The sequence below is a fragment of the Ursus arctos genome, unplaced genomic scaffold, assembly GCF_023065955.2.
Source record: "Ursus arctos isolate Adak ecotype North America unplaced genomic scaffold, UrsArc2.0 scaffold_13, whole genome shotgun sequence".
Classification (NCBI taxonomy): Eukaryota; Metazoa; Chordata; class Mammalia; order Carnivora; family Ursidae; genus Ursus; species Ursus arctos.
The window spans coordinates 42,425,991-42,445,770 of record NW_026622797.1 but is presented as its reverse complement, the minus strand read 5'-3'; the positions used below and the strand labels follow the sequence as shown (position 1 = coordinate 42,445,770).

At 35.3% G+C, this 19,780-nt stretch overlaps 1 protein-coding gene across 3 annotated transcripts in view; it reads right to left on the bottom strand.

Moving 5' to 3' along the window:
- Positions 1-7,127: 7,127 nt before the first annotated feature.
- The window catches only part of CEP85L (centrosomal protein 85 like), a 161,300-nt gene continuing 148,647 nt past the window's right edge, over positions 7,128-19,780 (bottom strand). For all 3 annotated transcript variants that reach the window (XM_048226184.2, XM_026504696.4, XM_044386278.3), the window contains 3 exons: positions 19,304-19,411; positions 16,885-17,116; positions 7,128-11,933 (listed from right to left, as the gene is read on the bottom strand). In XM_048226184.2, coding sequence (XP_048082141.1) covers positions 11,770-11,933; positions 16,885-17,116; positions 19,304-19,411 — 504 coding nt within the window. In that variant the 3' untranslated portion in view covers positions 7,128-11,769. The remainder of the gene's footprint in view (positions 11,934-16,884; positions 17,117-19,303; positions 19,412-19,780) is intronic.

Genomic DNA, 19,780 nt, shown 5'->3' with positions numbered 1-19,780 from the left:
ACTATTCATTCTTCACAATATTTATTCTAGGCACTTTTTCTAGCTCTGCCCCAGGAGGACCTGACCTTTTTAGTTATTGTTTTCTCTGCCTGCCACTTGCCAACATGACTTAACTATTGAGGGCAACTGTTCAAGATACAAATAAAAGTTTGTTATTTTTCATCACAGATTTAAATATTGCACAAAGGTTATATTTATGGAAAGAATTGATCTATTTTACATACATTAGGGAACTGGACATTGCAATCTAGCTCTGAAAGTTTTAAAACCCATATCCTTTTCAGTAGCCTTACCATATTTCATCCTCTGGATTCTTAATTAACTAACCTATGTGTATTCTTGATGAATCTTCCATAAAATTACCCAGAGATCTGAGATTAGCAGAATTAATAAGGGGTCTAAATGTTTAAAATATTAGGATTTTTAGATACTGGTTATGTGGTTTGTTACTTGAATTAAAATAGAAACTAGTGGATTCAAATTATTCAATTGTCACCAACAGTTTAAAAGTTTTAAGAGATTTGTCAATACCACCTAAGTGAAATAAGTCTATTAGATTTATTAGAATTATCATATGGTTTCACTTATACGTGGAATTCACGAAACAAAAGAGAGGATCATAGGGGAAGGGAGGGAAAAATGAAACAAGACAAAATCAGAGAGGGAGACAAACCATAAGAGACTCTTAACTATAGGAAACAAACTGAGGGTTGCTGGGGAAGAGGTGGGGCTGGGGTAATTCGGTGATACGCATCAAGGAGGGCACCTGATATAATGAGCACTGGGTATTATATAAGATTGATGAATCCCTGAACTCTACCTCTGAAACTAATAATACACTCTATGTTAATTAATTGAATTTAAATTTAAAAAAAGGAAAAAAGGAAAATTTTCAATACCATATCTGATAACAGCCTTTATTTAATGATTATCATCTAGCTAATTTAATGATATAAATAATTCACTAATTTTAGCAATTACTTTAATAATTCAAATACCTGCAGAAAAAAAGAAAAGACGGACAGTACTCCGCAATTCAAAGCAAATACTATAGAACCCAATTCTTATTTCCAGTGAAAAACATGTTTATTGATTGTGCACTAGGTGCATGCCCCTGTGAGGCATACAAGGCTAAGAAATACGTCGTTAGATATACTTCCATCTGAATTGAATTTAAAAGTAGAAATGGGAGGAAGTTCAATCTAAAGGAGAAAGAAGCATTAAGTTGGCTGGAAATAATTTGGTATTTATTAAGCAGAGCAGAGTGTCTATTTCACCAAAGTATGTACACCAGATCAGCAGGATGGTAAAACTTGAAAAACAGGATAAGGAAAAAGAGAACAAAAAGAACATTGAATGTCAGGTTAAGAATTTCTTTAGTAGACAATGGGGAATAATTGAAGGTTTTTGAGCCATTTTGAAGGTTATTCAGAAGCAGATATGCAGGATCTATTAGAAGGAGGAAATTTAGTGAAGTAAATATATTCTGAAATAGTCTAGAAAAAGATTCATTTTGTGTGGTGATAGCAGTTCTTATAAGAATCAACTCTAGAATAACTGCATCATAATCACTGTAGCAAACAACTAGAGGAGATCAAAGGTAACAAAGGACAATATCCTGGAAAACAATACTTTAACCAACAAAAGGGTGTGGAGGAATACCCAATGTCAGGCTGAATTTGTTTTAAACTGATTGTACAAATGTCTTACAAGAAACAAAGATTTCTGTTTCCTCACAATCTGTGAAATTCAGATCAACCCTCCCACAGTGAATAACTAGGAAATGCTGAAAAAAAAAAAAATCAACTTGAACACATCAGAGAGCTAATGATGCAGTAAAAAAAATCATAGGCCCATGAGCCAGTAGAAGAAAGAAGCTAAGAGAGGTTACCTTAGACTTTGGGGCTATTTTTCCTTTAGGGCTACCTGCCATTTCTGGAAGAGATTGCTAAGAAGCTAGACAGAGCTTTTCTCACACTTATGGACCTAGGGCAGGGTCCTAGGGTCAGGAAAATTTCCTATAGAGAGCCATATAAAAAATAATTTTGGCTTTGGGGGCCATTTGTCTCTAACAACTACTCGACTGTGTCATTATTGCATAAAAGTAGCCTTAGGCAATATATAAATGAATGGGCATAAGTGTGTTCCAATAAAACTGTATTTACAAAATCACGTGGTAGGCTAGATTTGACCTGTGGGTCATAACTCACTAATTCCTGGGCTAGAGGTTAAAATTGGAAACTATAGCCCTTACAGGAAGGCAGGCCCTGGTAAAGTGCCCTTGGCTTTGGGTTGTAATTCTGCTAGGTGAGCCAGATGTAAAGTGGCTCTTCCAGGGGCTCAAACTCTTGCTCTAAATCATCTGAATCCCTGAGTTCAGGTGATTAGTGCCCCTAGCCCATAGAAGCTAATTTAAATCTTGTCTGAAGAAATACAACATTATCAAGAGCCTTAAATTATGTCTATATTTTTTATATAAAATATTCAGCTCTCAATAAAAAAATGATCAGGCATATGAAGAAATAAGACTTTATAAAAATAAAGAAAAACAATAGATGGTAGAAATAAACCAACAGAAGATACAAATAATGGGCTTTAAAATAGTTACACTTAATATGCTCAAGAAATAAATGACAAATTGAGAGTGTTAGCAGAAAACAGAAAATTCTAAGGAAGGACCAAATGGAAATTCTAGAACTGAAAAATATAATACCAGATATTGAGAATTCAATGGATGGATTTCACAGATAAAATAGTTAAAAGCAGAATTATTGAACTGAAAGATACATCAGAACTTTCAGAAAGAAGAGAAACAAAAGATTAGTAAGGAACATAAGAGACATAGGGGATAAAAGAGAAGACACACATAATTCAGAGTCATTAATGAAGAGAAGAGAGAAAGTGAGGCAGAAATAATATGGAAAGGAATAATTAGCTGAAAATTTTCCAAAATGAAATACATCAACTCACAGATTTAAAGAAACTATCAAACCAAAACAGGGACAGGGCACCTGGGTGACTCAGTTGGTTAAGCGTCTGCGAGCCTGCATCAGGCTCTCTGCTCAGTGGTGAGTCTGCTTCTTCCTCTGTGATTTCTCTCACTCTCTCTCAAATAAACAAAGAAAATCTTAAAAAAAAAAACAAAAACATGAAAACACTTTAACAAGGACAATATAAGCAAAACCACTCCTAGGAGCATTATACTACAAAACTACTACTACTGCGGGGAGAAAGTGGGGGAGCGGAGAAGGGTTATACCCCATGACCAAGTAGGATTTGTTCCTGAAAGGCAAGGATGGTTTAATATACAAAAATTAATATAACGCACTATCCTGAAAAATTTACCATCCTGGTAAATAAATATGACCTCTTTAAATATTTCATATTCTCAGGGCACCTGGGTGGCTCAATTAGTTAAGAGTGTGACTTTTGATTTTGGCTCAGAACACAATTTCAGGGCTGTGGGATCAAGCCTCACATCGGGCTCTGTGCTCAGCACGGAGTCTTGCTTGAGACTCTCTCTCCCTCTCCTCCCCCATCCCCGCTCACATTCTCTGTCTAAAATAAATAAATAAACAAATAAAATCTTCAAAAAATTTTTTCACATTCTCCATTTTCTCAATCTTCTCCTTTTGAAATTCCAATCTGATTTTTTTATTAGACCATGTCATTATATCCTTCATGTTTTTCAACCTCCTTTTCTGGATGATTTCTTTTTGACTATATTCCAGTTTACAAATTCTCTCTTTGTCGGTATCTAATATGCTATTTAATTGTTCCATTTAATTTTTAATTATATTTTTCCCTTCAAAAAATTCTGATTTTTCCCTAATTTCCTTGCTCCTCCTTTTTTTAGTGTAAACTTTTTAATTATACTCACATATAGAATAGCACAGGAATTATAAGTGTACACTTAATGAATTTTCACAAAGTGAACACATCTGTGTAAATATCACCCAGATCAAGAAGAGAGCAGCCCCAAAAACCCAGTTCTCTTGTGCTTCTTCTAGTCACTATCTCATAGATGAGTTTTGCATGGTCTAACACTTTACATAAATTTAATCATATGGTATGCTCTATTTATAACATAAAATTACATTATCACATATAGTTGAGCCTGATGTGGGGCTCAATCCTACATCCCTGAGAATCATGACCTGAGCTGAAATCAAGAGTTAGACATGTAACCAATTGAGCAACCCAGGCACCCTGCTAACACTCTATCTTATATGGACTTAAAGCCTTGCCACCTGTTCTCCATTTGACTGTTAAAACTGAAGATGATTATTTAGCACAGCCACATGATCTAATTTAGCATTACCAATAATAGTACATCATGAATTCCAAATGTGATGAAAAATACACATCACCCATGTAGCATTTTTGCCAAAAATGTTTGACCTCAATCTAATCATGAAAAAACCCCAGAAAAATCCAGACTGTGGCACATTGATAAGATATTGACAAATACTGATGCTCTGAAAATTCAGAAATTCTCCAAAAAGACAATACTTGTTTTTCAGAACTTAAACCAGGGGTCTTACATGTATTTTCTTGAATTAAGCAAACACGGGAATCGTTAATGATATAGCTTAAAAGGAGACTTTGGAGGTTCCAATTTAATTTTTTTAAAGCTCAAGTATCTGACATCTATTTTATAGTAGTTTGAGTCTCAACTAAGCAGAACAAGGTTAACAGAAATGAAGTACCCAAAACAAATGTGAAAGAATGGAAAAACAGAATCTTAACGATGTGACAATTGATTTGTTTAGGAGATGGTGTGGAAGGTATAATAGTAGTAGCCCTCATAAAGATGTCTACATCATATTCCCTGGAACCTATGAAATTACATGTCAAATTACATGTCAAAGAAGAATTAAAGATGCAAGTAGAATTAAGATTGCTAATCAACTATGACCCTAAAATAGGGAGATTATCCTGGATTATCTGGGAGGGCCAAATCTAATCTTAGGGTTTTTTAAAAGGGGAAGAGGGCAGCAGAGGAGATCCAAATAGATGGCAGTGTGAGAGGGGCTTGGCCTGATATTGCTGGCTTTGAAGAGAGAAGAATGGGGCCATAAGCCAAAGAATGTAATAAGTCTTAAAAGCCAAAAAAAACCAAACCAAACAAAACCAAACAAAAAACAAAACAAAACAATGCAAAGAAACAGATTCTCCCACAGAGTCTACAGAAAGGAACACACAGCCCTGTCAACACCTCGATTTTGGCCCAGTGAGAACCATTTTGGAATTCTGACCTCCAGAACTGTAAGTTAGTAAGTTGTGTTTCAATAAACTAGTAAGTTTGTGGAAATTTGTTACAGAAGGAATAGGAAACTAATATGGATGGGTATATAGGGAAGAAATCACCACAAATGATTCTTGGAATAAAGGTGTAATTTATGGAAAGGTAGCAGCTCAACTAGGAAGCAGCTTTTGGAAGGAGGAGTTTAATTTTGAGCACTAACGTCCAACAGGAGTCTACGAGTGGTTTAGTGTCAAGTTTTGGAGTTAAAGAGGCCTGGTTCTTACTGCTCTGCCTCTTGCAAGCTGTTCTACCTTGTCCAAGATATTAAACCTTTCTGTGGCTCAATCTTTTGGCCTTAAGTGGGGATAATAATAGCACCTACTTCATAGAATATTATTATAAAGAGAAATAAATGGGATCATTCATGCAAGGTCTTTATACTTGGCTGGCATGTGTTCAAATGTTGGTTAATGAGAATGATGATGATAAGGATGTTGATGATGGCATAGAAGGCAATGGCTGTGCATTATTTTTAGATCACAGTCGATTAAACAAGTTTAACCACTGTTTTATGACTAAATGATCAGTGTAGGAACACAAGATATAAATTAAATTACCTTGCTTTCTTGTTTAAAAGGGATGCCAGCTGTATACACTATTTCTGTTTAAATTTTTTTTCTCCAGACTTATGTATACACACACTGTCAAACTTAAAGTTAGATGCAACAGCATTCATTTTCTGAGTTAAGATTTTGTTCCTTTTTAAAGGATGTTTGCTCTGCTGGATCCACACCCCACCATGTTGTGCCATTACTAACAATGTGTCTCACGCCTCTTTAAACGGAGTCTTCTGTGTGGAAACACAGAATGGTTCTGTTTGGTTAGGGGAAGCTGGCATAGGGAGAAGCTCAAACCATTGGCAAAATCACTGGGATGTACACTATCAAAAGGTCTTTGTTGACTCCCCCCATCAAAATACTCATATCTTTCATTCTGAACAAGAGACCTCTTTACTAATCACCTTAAAAATATTCTCGGATTTTATCCACTCTGTTTTTATTTGTAAGACATTTGCTTGCAACCTAAATGGTTTGTGACGCATGATTTCCAAAGTGGTCCCTCTAACTGTTAACTGAATTAGATGCCTCATAAAAGACTAACAGAGCAATGCCAAGTTAGTTGAACTACAAACAGATACTGCTAATCCAAATATTAACCAACTTCCTAGAGATATTGAGGCTATCGTCCATATGTGTTAGAACAAGGACCAAGGGTGCCATCCACAGGGCATCTCTGGGCCTAGGCTAGCAAACCGAGCTGAGATGTCAAGTCCCCTGTGGAGTAACGTTTTAACAACATTGTATTTGTGTCTGTTTCAGTAAGCTTTCAACCTCTGATTAAAAGGGGGAAAATAAAAAAGATTTAACTTGCCAGCCCAACCTTACGGCAATATGAAACACTGAAACAATGCTGCCTGTTGGAAAAGTAGAAAGAAAACTCTTGATTTAAACAGAGATTTTAAAAATTGAAAAGGGGGACACAGCACTATTAGCTAAAATAAATACAGGCACACCTTTGTATTTATGGAACTTGTTATCAGAAAATCTCAGAATCTCAGTGCCCTACATGGGAGGACCCTGAGAAAAAGCTTTTCAGAAACTGAAAAGAAATTGTAAGATAGACTAAAAGCAGAAATACCCATGTTCTAGTCAAAGATTCTCTTGTGTATTCAATTCATAGAAAGTTTTTACCTAAAAGTCAAGTCAGCATATTCTTATCATTGAGAGTTCAGTGGAGTCTGAAATTTCTAATACACTCTTATATTAACATATTAACATTCTTATATTAACATTAACATTAGCACTCCCGAAGACATATATCTTTTTATAAAAAATTTATTTCTCTGTAAATACAAATTCCAACATCACAAACAATAGTCCAGTGGAAAAATACTTAGCCATTAACATTGAAAACTTTTTTTAATTTAATAAATAGAACTTTGGCATTCAAAATTCTAGCTGTAAACCCTATTAAAAAACAAAAACAAAAAATAACCCCTTTACAAAAAAAGAGGCAAGAATGATAGATCAGAAGGCATAAGCCAACCAGTGGCTTCACATTCTTTTTACAATAACTGTATTTCAATTAAGTCATGACCACTCTGTATTTACACATGAGGTATTCTGGGTGGTTCAAAAACTGAACCTAGATTACAAAAACTACCAGTCATAGTGACTGATTATACACTCTGCTGTGCTTTTAACATAACCACCTAGCTAGCACCTTACTACTTCTTGTCATCACACCAATGTGATGCCAAATTTTATGTTTCTGTATTTAAATATTTATACATATATGTACACACATACACACACAAATAACTACATTCCGAAGGAGTTTCCTGCTCACTATACTGGGAAAGGCTGGGCTCCAAAGACATACATCCTCTCATGTTTCCTAAGGTATCCAACCTACTAATGAAAACCTGCTCCTTGCTTAAGAAAAAATCCTTAATCAAGTCTATTTACAGAAGAACAAGGTGCCATAATCATCAACATTCTTATTAACTCATGTAAAACAGAACGAATGCTTACTGCAGGCAAAAAGGCACAAAAGGTTCTCTCTGTACGCAGCTGCAATAGTGTTGTTAATGACTTATTGATCTGAAACCACATTAATATACTCAGTACTTCTTTTGAGTACGAAAAAAAACCCAAAAGCTTTCCCCTTTCATGATTAAATGTATAATATCATCATAGAGCAATATACCACCATGGCATCTTGGGGTAAAGTTGGAAATTATTATACTCTTTATACCAAATAGGAAATCATTTTTCTTGTTTTGTGAACACTGAAAATTGTCAAAAATGGAAACAAAATGAATTAACTTTGGCTGTGAGAGCTATAGCTACTGACAGTTCAAATGATAGAGTCTGAGTGTGCATGGTTATGAGAATTGCTTATTACTGTAATTACATATCTTCAATCATAGAAATCTGCATAAGAGAATGCCAATAATCTAAACTAAAGGTGTGCCTGAGCTGAATTATGCTATGTAAAAATACAGTCCCAAATTCTCGGCTACTAAGTTATTCAATTAACTATTACTGATATCGAAAGAACATTTTCTCAATAAAGTGGTCTTTTAAAAATATTCTCTAAGAGATTTCTAGTAATGTCTTGAACTATGATGAAATTAATTTATAAGCTCATTACTGAGTCAGAAATGTACAATATCCATTTTAGCAACACTTTGCAGCCCTTGAGATTGTCTTTAACAAGGTACTGAAAGAAATCTAATTCAGTTAAGTAAACTGTCATGACCAAAATAAATTTCACGAAAAAATAATGTTGTTAATATTAAATACTGAATCCCATTTCAAATGTAAAAAGGGAACACACTTATTTAAAAAGAAATCCAGGCATGATTTACCTAGTCACTACTTAAGCTTTTAAAATTAGAGGTCACTGAATATTTACTAACAGTTTAACTAAAGTCATCCTTGAGACATCAAATGAAAAGACAAACTATTCATTGTACCTCTGATTCAGTTATTTTTATCTGCACAGGTAACTGGGTCTTTAACTGAGATACTGTTACTTTATCCCTGCTTTAGTGTGACTGAGGCAGAATAAGCTCACCTTCAAAATCCAGACGACCAATAATAAAGGTTAATACTACATAAGACACTTCCTAAGAAGACAAGCATGGAATTCACAAAAGCATAATTAAAACGTTTTCACATCTAAGGAAATTAGCAAATAGATTTAACTTCTAAATTTAGGTTAATTTTCATTTCAGACATGTATCAGTATAATAACTTCTGAGAACATCCTAGTTCAAACTAGGATAAGACACTATAGTGTTTCTATTTGCCCATCTTACTTGATGTAACAGTAAAATCTTTGTTTTCAATGAGATAGCAATATTATTACATTCTAACAGGAGAGGTTATCTTGGGAAAAGGGAATTTTCTGAAAAATAAAATCAAAATTAAATGCTGACAAATTAGAATACTACTATTTCATTTCCCCCAAAATATTCCCTCCAAGACTGTCTACTTATTATCTAGGTCCCTTCACAAACTCCAGACTACGTTTTGTAACTCAGGGTTATACTTAAACTATCACATCTTATTTTCCTTTTTCATTTATGGGGAGGTAGACATTTTGGAAACTGAAATACACCAGTAGTAGTTTGTCAATTTTCTAAATTAAAACATTTTTACCTCAAGACATGTGAATTAAGTCAAATTCTATAAGTTTTAGAAAACTTTTTAAAAAATTGAATATTTTATCCTAAGCCAGAAGACAAAAATATATCTATAGTAAATTAAAGCAAATGACCAAAAGTTTGTTTAAAACAGCAATACCATAAAACCCCAAAACATATACTAAAAACCTAAAAGACATTAAGAACCTAGTGACCCAAATCAGTGATTATTTATGCACATTAGTACTATCATCTTAGGGTACCTTTATTTCCAAAACCGTGAAGGTTGAGGGGTAGGGGTTGGGGGTTTCTATGCAGAGATAATGTAATAATGTTGTGTGCTGCACTGTGGCTTATCTCTTTCAGATGCTATTATCTACTTAATATAAAGGCCCATTTTTACAGATATTTTTACAAGGCAGAATTCTTTGCATCAGATTTTTGGTATAAATTTACCACTCCCTGATTGTCTTCAAGCCACCCACATTAAAAAACAAATGAACACAATAGAATGCCACGTTCTTAGAAGTGACTTTTCCTTATTAGGATAGGTACTTGGAATGCAGAATCATTATAATGCACTGATTTCTTAGCGCCCAGATCCTAAGAAGTAAGAGTAGGGAGGACTCAGGCACTAAACAAAAGGGAAGTTTGATATCCTTACAATGTATTATAACTGACTGTTGTAACATAACCACAAAATAACTTACTGAGAGCTGCATATTAGCCAAATTCTGAACTGAATGTCTTCCTTGGTAGTTTCCTTGAAGTTTTTATCCCACATATGTTTTCACTGCTGAAAATATTTAAGAAAAATATTTTCTAGGAGCAGCCTTTATACCAGTATATAAGTTTGGAAAAAAAAAAAAAAAACCCCAGACATGTGATCTCTTCTTACCCCAAACAGTATTATCCTGATGAATTTCAAACCCCTTATCCTTCTACCTCTTATTTAGTCTTGACCTACGTGAGACCTGGATGCATCAAGAAAACAAACCAGTTTGTAAAGAACAATGACTGCCATTAACTAAGTATATTCAAAAGAATGTAGTAAATGCTCTGAAGGCAATAAAATATACAGTCCTTCCAAAATTCCAACTGAAACAGGAAAATACTCATTTGGAAGTTTAAATAATTGTATGTCTACATTAAAAATCAGTTGCATTTCATAATGATATCCTGTACTCCATAAAAACTAACATGGTCAAGTTTGTATTATATGAAAAACCCTGTTTTTAATGTACTTTACCTAACAAATGTAATTGAAATATCACCTGGTTTCGATTTTGTTTTATGTTTGTGATAATTCAGATATAAAGAATACAGACTGGCTTTCTCTTAAACTTTAAAACATACAAAACTGTTAAAATGTAAACGTCTGAGAATTGGATAAATAAACTATTGTTCCAGAGTGACTCTGTTAATCCTTCTTTTACAACAGTGGCCTTAGAAGGTTAGCATTAATTCTTTATGGCTTTGTTTACATTGATACATGTAAGTGAAAAACTGTAAATAGTAAGGGACATGTTAAAATTAGTTCAAATTATGTTAAGTTGCCTTGTGATATATAAATTGCAATGCTAATGAAAAAGATTATCACATCAAAATTTCATACTTCTAAGGCAACCCACAATCACTCTGGAAAAATAGCTGACCTATCTACAGTACTAAAATCAACCCAACCCCACCACCTCATCATCTCGGCACAGTGGTTGTTCAAAAGACAAATGGTTTTGCCAGCTGTGCTACTATTAAAACACTCGCCTGCTGTTGGAACTCTTGTTCAGCCAGCCCTTGAAAACCCCAAAGTACAACACAAGCTTCTACATGAAAGAAAAAGAAATACAAGAATAAACAGTGTGTGTCTTTCTTAGAAGCTTTGCTTTGACCCTAGAAATCCTTATACTTCTGTGAATAAACACAAATGCGCGTGCACACACACACACACACACACACACACACACAACTACAGATAAAAAGAAATCCTACCCCTTTATCTGAAGAGCACTCTTCACAGCTTGGTCCTACCATCAGTAGTTTGAGAAGACAGATTTTTTTTTTTTCTTGTACACTTCATCACATTTTTCAAATAGTAATTTGGTTTTTTGGCCTGATTAGATAAGCCCCTTTAAAACCTCATCAAATCCCCTTTCTCCCCCAGTAAAACAAATCCACAGAAAAAAAAAATCCTATGTGTAAGTGCTATGTCACTTGCGACTTTCCATTATGGCTCCTAAAAAGAAATATGAAGAACTGTAACACAGCAGCATTTAACAATGGGTCATTATTGCTGTGGAACCAATAGTGATCACTGGGTAATGCAGTTGTCTCCCATGTCCTGAGCATAGCGGTCTGATATTGTAGTCCTTAATTCATCGATGTCCCTCCGTAACTGGCATACATCTGACAATTTTTTAGTGAGTGTTTCTGGGTTACAGTCATTCTCAGTCTCTTCAGCTGAACAGTTCATTGCTGTGGAAATAAAATACGGACAATGTCTCACACTTTTTTAACAAAGGCATTTTAGGATTTTTAACTTAATTATCATTAGAAATATAATGCTATATGCTGAATATCAGTCAGGTTCAGGTTTAAATGATATATCATTCGGTATTAAATAGATCTTACTTGCTCCTTTTAAATTTTTGTTAATTAAACTGTGTTAAATCCATACAGTAGTATACACATTTTCAACTGTTTAAAGGATGACAACATTTCAAAAGTAGGAAAAAGCATGCTCTAATAAGCTCTCTTCAAGCTCAACTACAGCACTCATTCTGACTTGACAAAAATCTGAAAATCACTTCTGTATTAAGGAGTGATAGCTTAAATTTTTATAGATTGCAAAATGGTTTTACTGGCATGAAAGCATAAATTTCCAAAACATATGGTAAGTGTGCGGGTGTGTATGTATATATATAGGTATACATATATCTATATCTATGCATATATATATAAATACACACACACATATATGTGTATATATATGGAATGCTACAACCCCATGCAGTTGACCTGGGCTGATGGCTAGCTGCCCAATGGCTGAATGACTGAGGGTGAGTCCCTGAGACAGCTGGCTTTTAATTACATACGTCACTTCCTCTCTTTGTCAAGACACTCAATGTAAAAAGCAGATGGAGCTAGTAATTGTAAAATAAATCCTTCCTTATACTTGAACATTGGTGGCTTATTGGAGGTGTAAGAGTCAGATTATTTGTTATTTTAACAAACACTAACTGAACACTTGCCATGATCCAGGCACTATGCTAGATGCTAAGGCCAGCAAAATAATGGATGTGGTGGTTTATTCTTAATGATTTACATATACTTTATAAACAAATAAGCACAGTCAGGTATTGTAGGTGTCCTGCCATACACAGCTACAGTGGCACAAGGAAGAGAACAACAGCCTAACTGGAGAGGGCACAGGTTCACCGGCTGGGCCGAGGATGCAGGATGAACAAAGGTACAAAAGCAGAAAACCAAAGAATCTGAGAAATGTCAAGAAAATAAGTAACCAGCTCTAAAACGGCAGAGCACAAATTATGAAAGGCAAGGGTCAAGAAATATGGCTAAAGAGGCAGGTGGGAACTATCTATCTCTACTTTAGGGGACTGTAAGTATCAGGAAATCAGAATCACCATTAAGTTAGATCACTCTGGCAGCAATGTGAAAAAATGGATTAGCAGGGGAAAGTGGGCAAGACAACTGACAGAGAGACCAGTCCAGATGAAGGACTTTGAAAGCCTGATTTAAGGCAACAGTGCAATGGAGATGTAATGGAAGGAATGAATGCTAGGAAGGGACTGGTAGAAATGACAGAGCTCAACTATCATAAGCTGTATAGGGGTTAAGGACTAGGCAAAGGACATACCCAGATGAAGGAAAAGAGTAGGATGGAGAAAAATCTGGATTAGGGTGACAGGTGAATGGTGGTGGTACTCACTGAGAGGAGGAGCAGGTTCAGGGAGGAAAGAAAGGTAGGTTCTCTTTTGGATATAGTTGGGTCTATGATGCCTATAGAATAACTGGTTCTAATACAAGGTAAGTATAATCAAGAGCCCAGAAGGGACATTCTAGGCAGGGTAAGAGATAAAAGTCTGTGTGGGTCAAAGAGACAGCGCTACCAGAAAACAAAGGACATGGGTAAGATTACTGAGAGAAAATATATAAAAAGAGAAACAAAGGCATCCAAATTGTTGAGGAATAAGTAAAACTTTCACTGTTTGTAGATGACACTATTTGCAAAAAACCCTGAAGACTACCAAAGAACTGATAAATGAATTCAGTAAAGTTGCAGGACACAAAATTATAGAAGTATAAAGAAACCTGTTGCATTTCTATACACTAATAGTGAAGTAGCAGAAAAAGAAATTAAGAAAACAATCCCATTTACAATTGCACCAAAAAAGCATACAATACCTAGGAATATACTTAACCAAGGGGGTGAAAGACCTGTATGTCCTAAACTATAAAACATGGATGAAAGAAACTGAAGACGACATCAACAAATGGAAAGATATACCGAGCTCATGGATTGGAAGAACTAATATTGTTAAAATATCCATATTACCAAAAGTAATCTACAGATATAATGTAATCTCTATCAAAACACCAACACTTTTCACAAATGTTGTGAAACAATGCTAAAATTTGTATGGAACCACAAAAGACCCCAAACAGCCAAAGCAATCTTGAGAAAGAAGAACGAAGGTAGAGGTATCACAATCCCAGATTTCAAGATAGATAGATTATAAAGCTGTAGTAATCAAAACAGCATAGTACTGGTACAAAAACAGACACATAGATCAACAGAACAGAATACAGAGTCCAGAAATAAATTTATGCTTATATGGCCAATTAATCTCTGACAATGGAAGCAAAAATATACAATGGGGAGAAGACAATCTCTTCAACAAATGGTATTGGGAAAATTGGACAGCTATGTGGAGAAGAAAGAAACTGTGGACTGCTTTCTTAGACCATACACAAAAATAAACTCAAAATGGATTAAAGACCTAAACATGAGACCAGAAACCACAAAACTCCTGGAAGAAAACATAGGCAGTAATTTCTCTGACAGCCATAAAAACATTTTTCTAGAGAGGTCTTCTCAGGCGAAGGAAACAAAAGCAAAAATCAAACTATTGGGATTATGCCCAAATGAAAAGCTTTTGCACAGCAAAACAAAAACCATCAACAAAACAAAAAGACAATCTACGGGATGGGACAAGATATTTGCAAATGATATACTGGATAAAGGGTTAATATTCAAAATATGTAAAGAACTTATATAACGTAATACCAAAAACCCCACAAATGATCCAGTTTAAAAAAAGAAACAAAAAAAATCAGCAACAAAAGATTTCTGGGAGACACTAATAATTTAAATGGCAGAGAATTCCAGAGAAGACTAAGACTGAGCAGTCATAAAGGCAGAAGCAGAACCTAGAGAACAAAGCCATGGAAACCGTGGCAGCAGAGCATTTTAAAAAAAGAAGGGTGGGGTGAACAGTGTCAATGGACAATGGATGGAGTGAGGAGATAAGGAGTCAAAATAATCCACTGGTTTTTGACAAATTAGCTAGAACTGGTCAAATTTTCACAGTACCAAGATATAAGGTAAGGATTATGGGGTTAAACTTTAAAAAGACTGAAAGGGGCATACACTGGGAGGTGAATGTGACAAAGTTCTTGAATCTCCCTTTTATTCACATTTGGATAACTCTCTTAATCTAATTACTGGAAAAGCTGACAAATACTATACAGGAGAATACAAATGTAGGTTACCAAATAACTGAAGGGGTGGCTACCTCTAAAATGGTGAAGAGAATCAGTCTTTTCTGTGTGAGTTTTTGCTTCTTGTTCTAAGAGATCACTGCTAACTAGACCGCCCCGTGCTGACCTGGCAAACCTCTCCTCCTCCTCTAAGATTCAAGCCAAACACCAGAGCCTTCATAGCTCTTCCCATTTAGTTAGTTTTCCCCTTGGGCCCCCATTGTCCTCCGTCCACATCTCAATTATAGTACTTATCACAATGCTCTAGTAATTTAATTTGTGTGTGGGCCAAGGGCTGTGTTCAACTGCATTGTCTGTACCCTAGTATTTGGACTATATAAAGCATTTAATAATTACTAAGTCAATACACTTATACTTTTAAGTGTTTTTTTACATACCCACACTTATGTATATACACATCTATGAAGTGAAAGGGAAAATTCTGCTGACATCTCTGAGCACAGTTATGTTTCATTTAACAAGGGATATACTTTGATGGGAAGTATTATTTGGTTTGTCAAAATAACTATCATGGCGCCAGATGGTAGAATCTTTTTGATGAATCTGTAAATAAAACTAGTCTCCATTCTAGTCTCATATTAACCATATTATACATAGTATAATACAACATAGTAAGTGTATTAACCTTATGGTCTTACTCCAATCCTTTCTCCTTACTTATGCCCATTTCTTCTGTATTAAAAAGAGACCAACATGTCAGTATTATAGTAATTTAGAACCACATGCAGAGATGCGTGTTTCTGCAAAAGCAGCACAGAAGGGAAACTAGGATATTCCTGTGGCAGCTCTCACAACTATGTGTGGAAGAACATGGAACTGAGGAACAGTGGGTGGATGTCATATTGGAAGGGACAAGACCAGAGTGCATATGCTTGACAAGGGCACAGATCTATAGGCCATGAAAATTAGCTCTTGGGACAGCACGGGCGTGTGTGTGTGTGTGTGTGTGTGTGTATTTCAAAGATTTTATTTATTCACTGAAGAGAGAGAGAGAGCACACACAAGCAGGGGAGAGGCAGAACGAGAGGGAGAAGCAGACTCCCCCACTGAGCTGGGGGCTCATCCCAGGAAGGGATCATGACTTGAGCCGAAGGCAGACGCCTAACCATCTGAGCCACCCAGTCGCCACCCCAGCACTGGTACTTCTATTAAGCAACTGCCACAGACATACACTGCATAGGGAAAGCAAAGGAGCATCTTCTCTCAAATAGTCTACCAGCAGACAGATGGCTGGATCATTAACTTATACAATTACCCACATGAGAGCCGATAGAATCATTACTTTTAGAAGAGTAATCAGGAATATCCCACCTAACTCCCACTCCAGTCACATATTAACAGATTCAGCATAGCTTATCCCACAGGTAGATCTGTAGGCATTCTGCCAAGTAACAGTCCATATCAACTATGACCCTGCTCACTTCTCTAAGTATAATGAGGAAAGTTCTAGCAATGAAGTAATAACAGGTATTCACAGACCTACAGATTTACTCAGAGATTTATAAATCTAAGTAAGAAAGGAGATAAAAACAAATAGGGAAAAGGCAGTAAGAAGTTCCTGACTCATGAAGACAGGTTTCTAATTGCTAAGCAATACAGTAAGGACAAGGCATCAGTGACTTACATCTGATTCCCAGTAATAATGAAAGATTAGGCTCCTTGCCCTGAGCACGCTGATTGAGAATACTACACAATGCCTTCAAGTCAAACAAACAATAGGACATTTCCTTGAACAGCTGATCAATCACACTCAAATCAGATAGTGGCCATTTGGTAAGAACTGTCTGCTGCCTGGATTGGTCTGCTTCCTGGTCCTGATCCAATAAAGAGCACGTCTCTTCTGTTTGCCTTTGGTTCTGCAATGGATAAAGAAAACACAAATCAGGTTGTTGGAACAGAGAAAAGGTACTCAAAGCCATGCAGTTGTCTGAACATTTCCCCCATTTATAAACAAAATGGTGGAGTCATATTACATACACATTAACCAAATTTGACTGCATACTCACAGTAGGAAAAAAAAAGAAAAGAGAAGGAATTTAAAAGAGTGGAAACGAAATGATTCAATGATTCCTCTGTGCCATCTCATGCTCTATGGTAAATCTGAAAGAGGCGACAAATCCAGACTCACTTTCTAGGAGTATCTCATGCCACATAATGTCACATAATAAGTATCTTGGTTGTATATGTATTCTTCTATAATAAAATTTATTCCAAGAACAAAAAGAACTATGAAGAAATTTTAAACCTCATCCTACAGTTTTACTGTTAGTAGCAATAATGATTTAGTTACTTAGAAACTATCTGTTGCATATTGAGAAAAAAGTATACATGTTATGCTAACGTTGACAGGAACCAAAATTTTCAGGATAAGAGAAAAAGAAATATAAATATAAAATCAAAGAAAGAAAAAAAAACCTAAAAATTTTCAATTGTGAAATTTGAATTGGAAATATCAATATGAACTCATAATTTATTACTCAGAAAAAGCTACCTTCACTTCATCCCCAAAACTGTCACCATCTACTTCTCATTCTGAAAATTGCTAGAGGCAATTTAATTAGCTTTCCAGTTGGAACTGTATTTCAAAATAACCAAACAGCCTGCATTCATGAGGAAAAGATTTTTTTAATAGATGAAGTAATTAGGCCAGCTAATAAATATAAAAATAATTAGAAAAAAATGATTCTTTTAATCATGTAATGATTCAGACAATGATCATCAGTGAATACTAAAACCATCAAGGGAAAAGGTACTATTGATAAACTGCATAGTCACAGTTACTAAGTGTCCCTCCACAGATTACCTGCTATCTGCAGAGGCCATAATGTGACAATGGAAAGAATTAGTCTGTTACCATTTTAACCCAGTGAGATCAGTATTTCTATCACTTACAGTGGGATAACCAAACATAAATAACTTGATGACGTGAACAACACCTACAAAGTCTTCATGCCAAAAAATGTTTGCCTTAATGATATCTTTAGCTCTTACTTCTAGGTTATAAGAGATAGAGGGGGTAGAGAACAAGATAAATGACACCTTAAGAAAGCAATCAGACAAATCTAGAAGGCCTGACAATCTCTAAGTCTGTAAGATAACAGGCCCAGGTTTGTCAACAAGTCACTAAAATGGAAAAAGTGAGAAACTACAAGACAAAACGAAATGCAACTCATGGTCTTTGACTGAATGATGGTTTCAACTGTCATTATAAAAAGCATCTGGGGGGGCGCCTGGGTGGCTCAGTCGTTAAGCGTCTGCCTTCGGCTCAGGGCGTGATCCCGGCGTTATGGGATCGAGCCCCACATCAGGCTCCTCTGCTGGGAGCCTGCTTCTTCCTCTCCCACTCCCCCTGCTTGTGTTCCCTCTCTCACTGGCTGTCTCTCTCTCTGTCAAATAAATAAATAAATCTTTTAAAAAAAAATAAATAAAAATAAAAAGCATCTGGGAAAGAAGTGGGGAAATTTTGGTATAGACTAGGTATTATCAAATATCAAGGAATATTATTATTGGGTTTGACAATGGTGGTACAGTTATATGGGAAATGTCCCTAATTTTTGGAGATGCATTCTGGGTATTCAGAGGTAAAATGTCATGATGAGAGTTAAAAAACTAACATAAGTATTTTTCTGTATAACATATCCTGAAATGCAAGCCAAGTGTGTCATCTTGTACTTAAATGAAGAAAGTGTGATCTGTTCTAATGATGGAATGTCAACATTGCATCATCCTTAAGGATTTTCAAAGGTAATTTTACTTATATTCAATTTATGTTTTACTGAATTACTTTGGGACCTAATCTCTATATAATATTTGACAGTGTTGCAGTTAAGTCTGTGAAATTACATTCTGAGATGTAAGAAAAATAAAAATTTGCCTTTTGATTATAATTTTATAAGAAACCTAATGGATTTAATTAACTGGCACACCAAAATCATGCCTTCAACTAAAAAATGTTCTATGAATATGTACAAAATCAGTATCTGCTTTAACTTAAATAAGTACTGAATCATTCTTTGCAAGCCATTTGAATATTTTCTACTCACATCAAGCAACGTTTTTGTTAATCTCTGTAGGTTTCTTTCTTTCTTTTCCAGCTCTTCCATCATCTTTTGAGTGGTTGATTTTTCTTTAGAAAGTTTCCCTTGCATAGACTAGAATAAAGAGAATTGGAAAGCAAAACATGTTGTTAATGCTAAAAGCAAAATGCAGTTAGAGAGGTAACCACGAATATGGGCTCTGAACACTTTGGATCTGTCCTCCCTACCCCTTGGAAGATGAAGCCTGCACTTCTAAATCAATCCATATTGCTCTAGAGCGGATATCGGCAAAGGGAAAAACAAGTACCACCTTTACCAAGCAAGTTTTCAATCTGTGTAAAACATGTTAAACCTAAGCAGCTGCTGTTTAATGTTGTGTTACAAACAGTTATTTTATTTTTTTGTTTATGCATTCAGAGTGTATTAACAAATCTACACTTCTCCCCCTTTTTTCGTATGGTTAATAGGACAAAACATAATAAG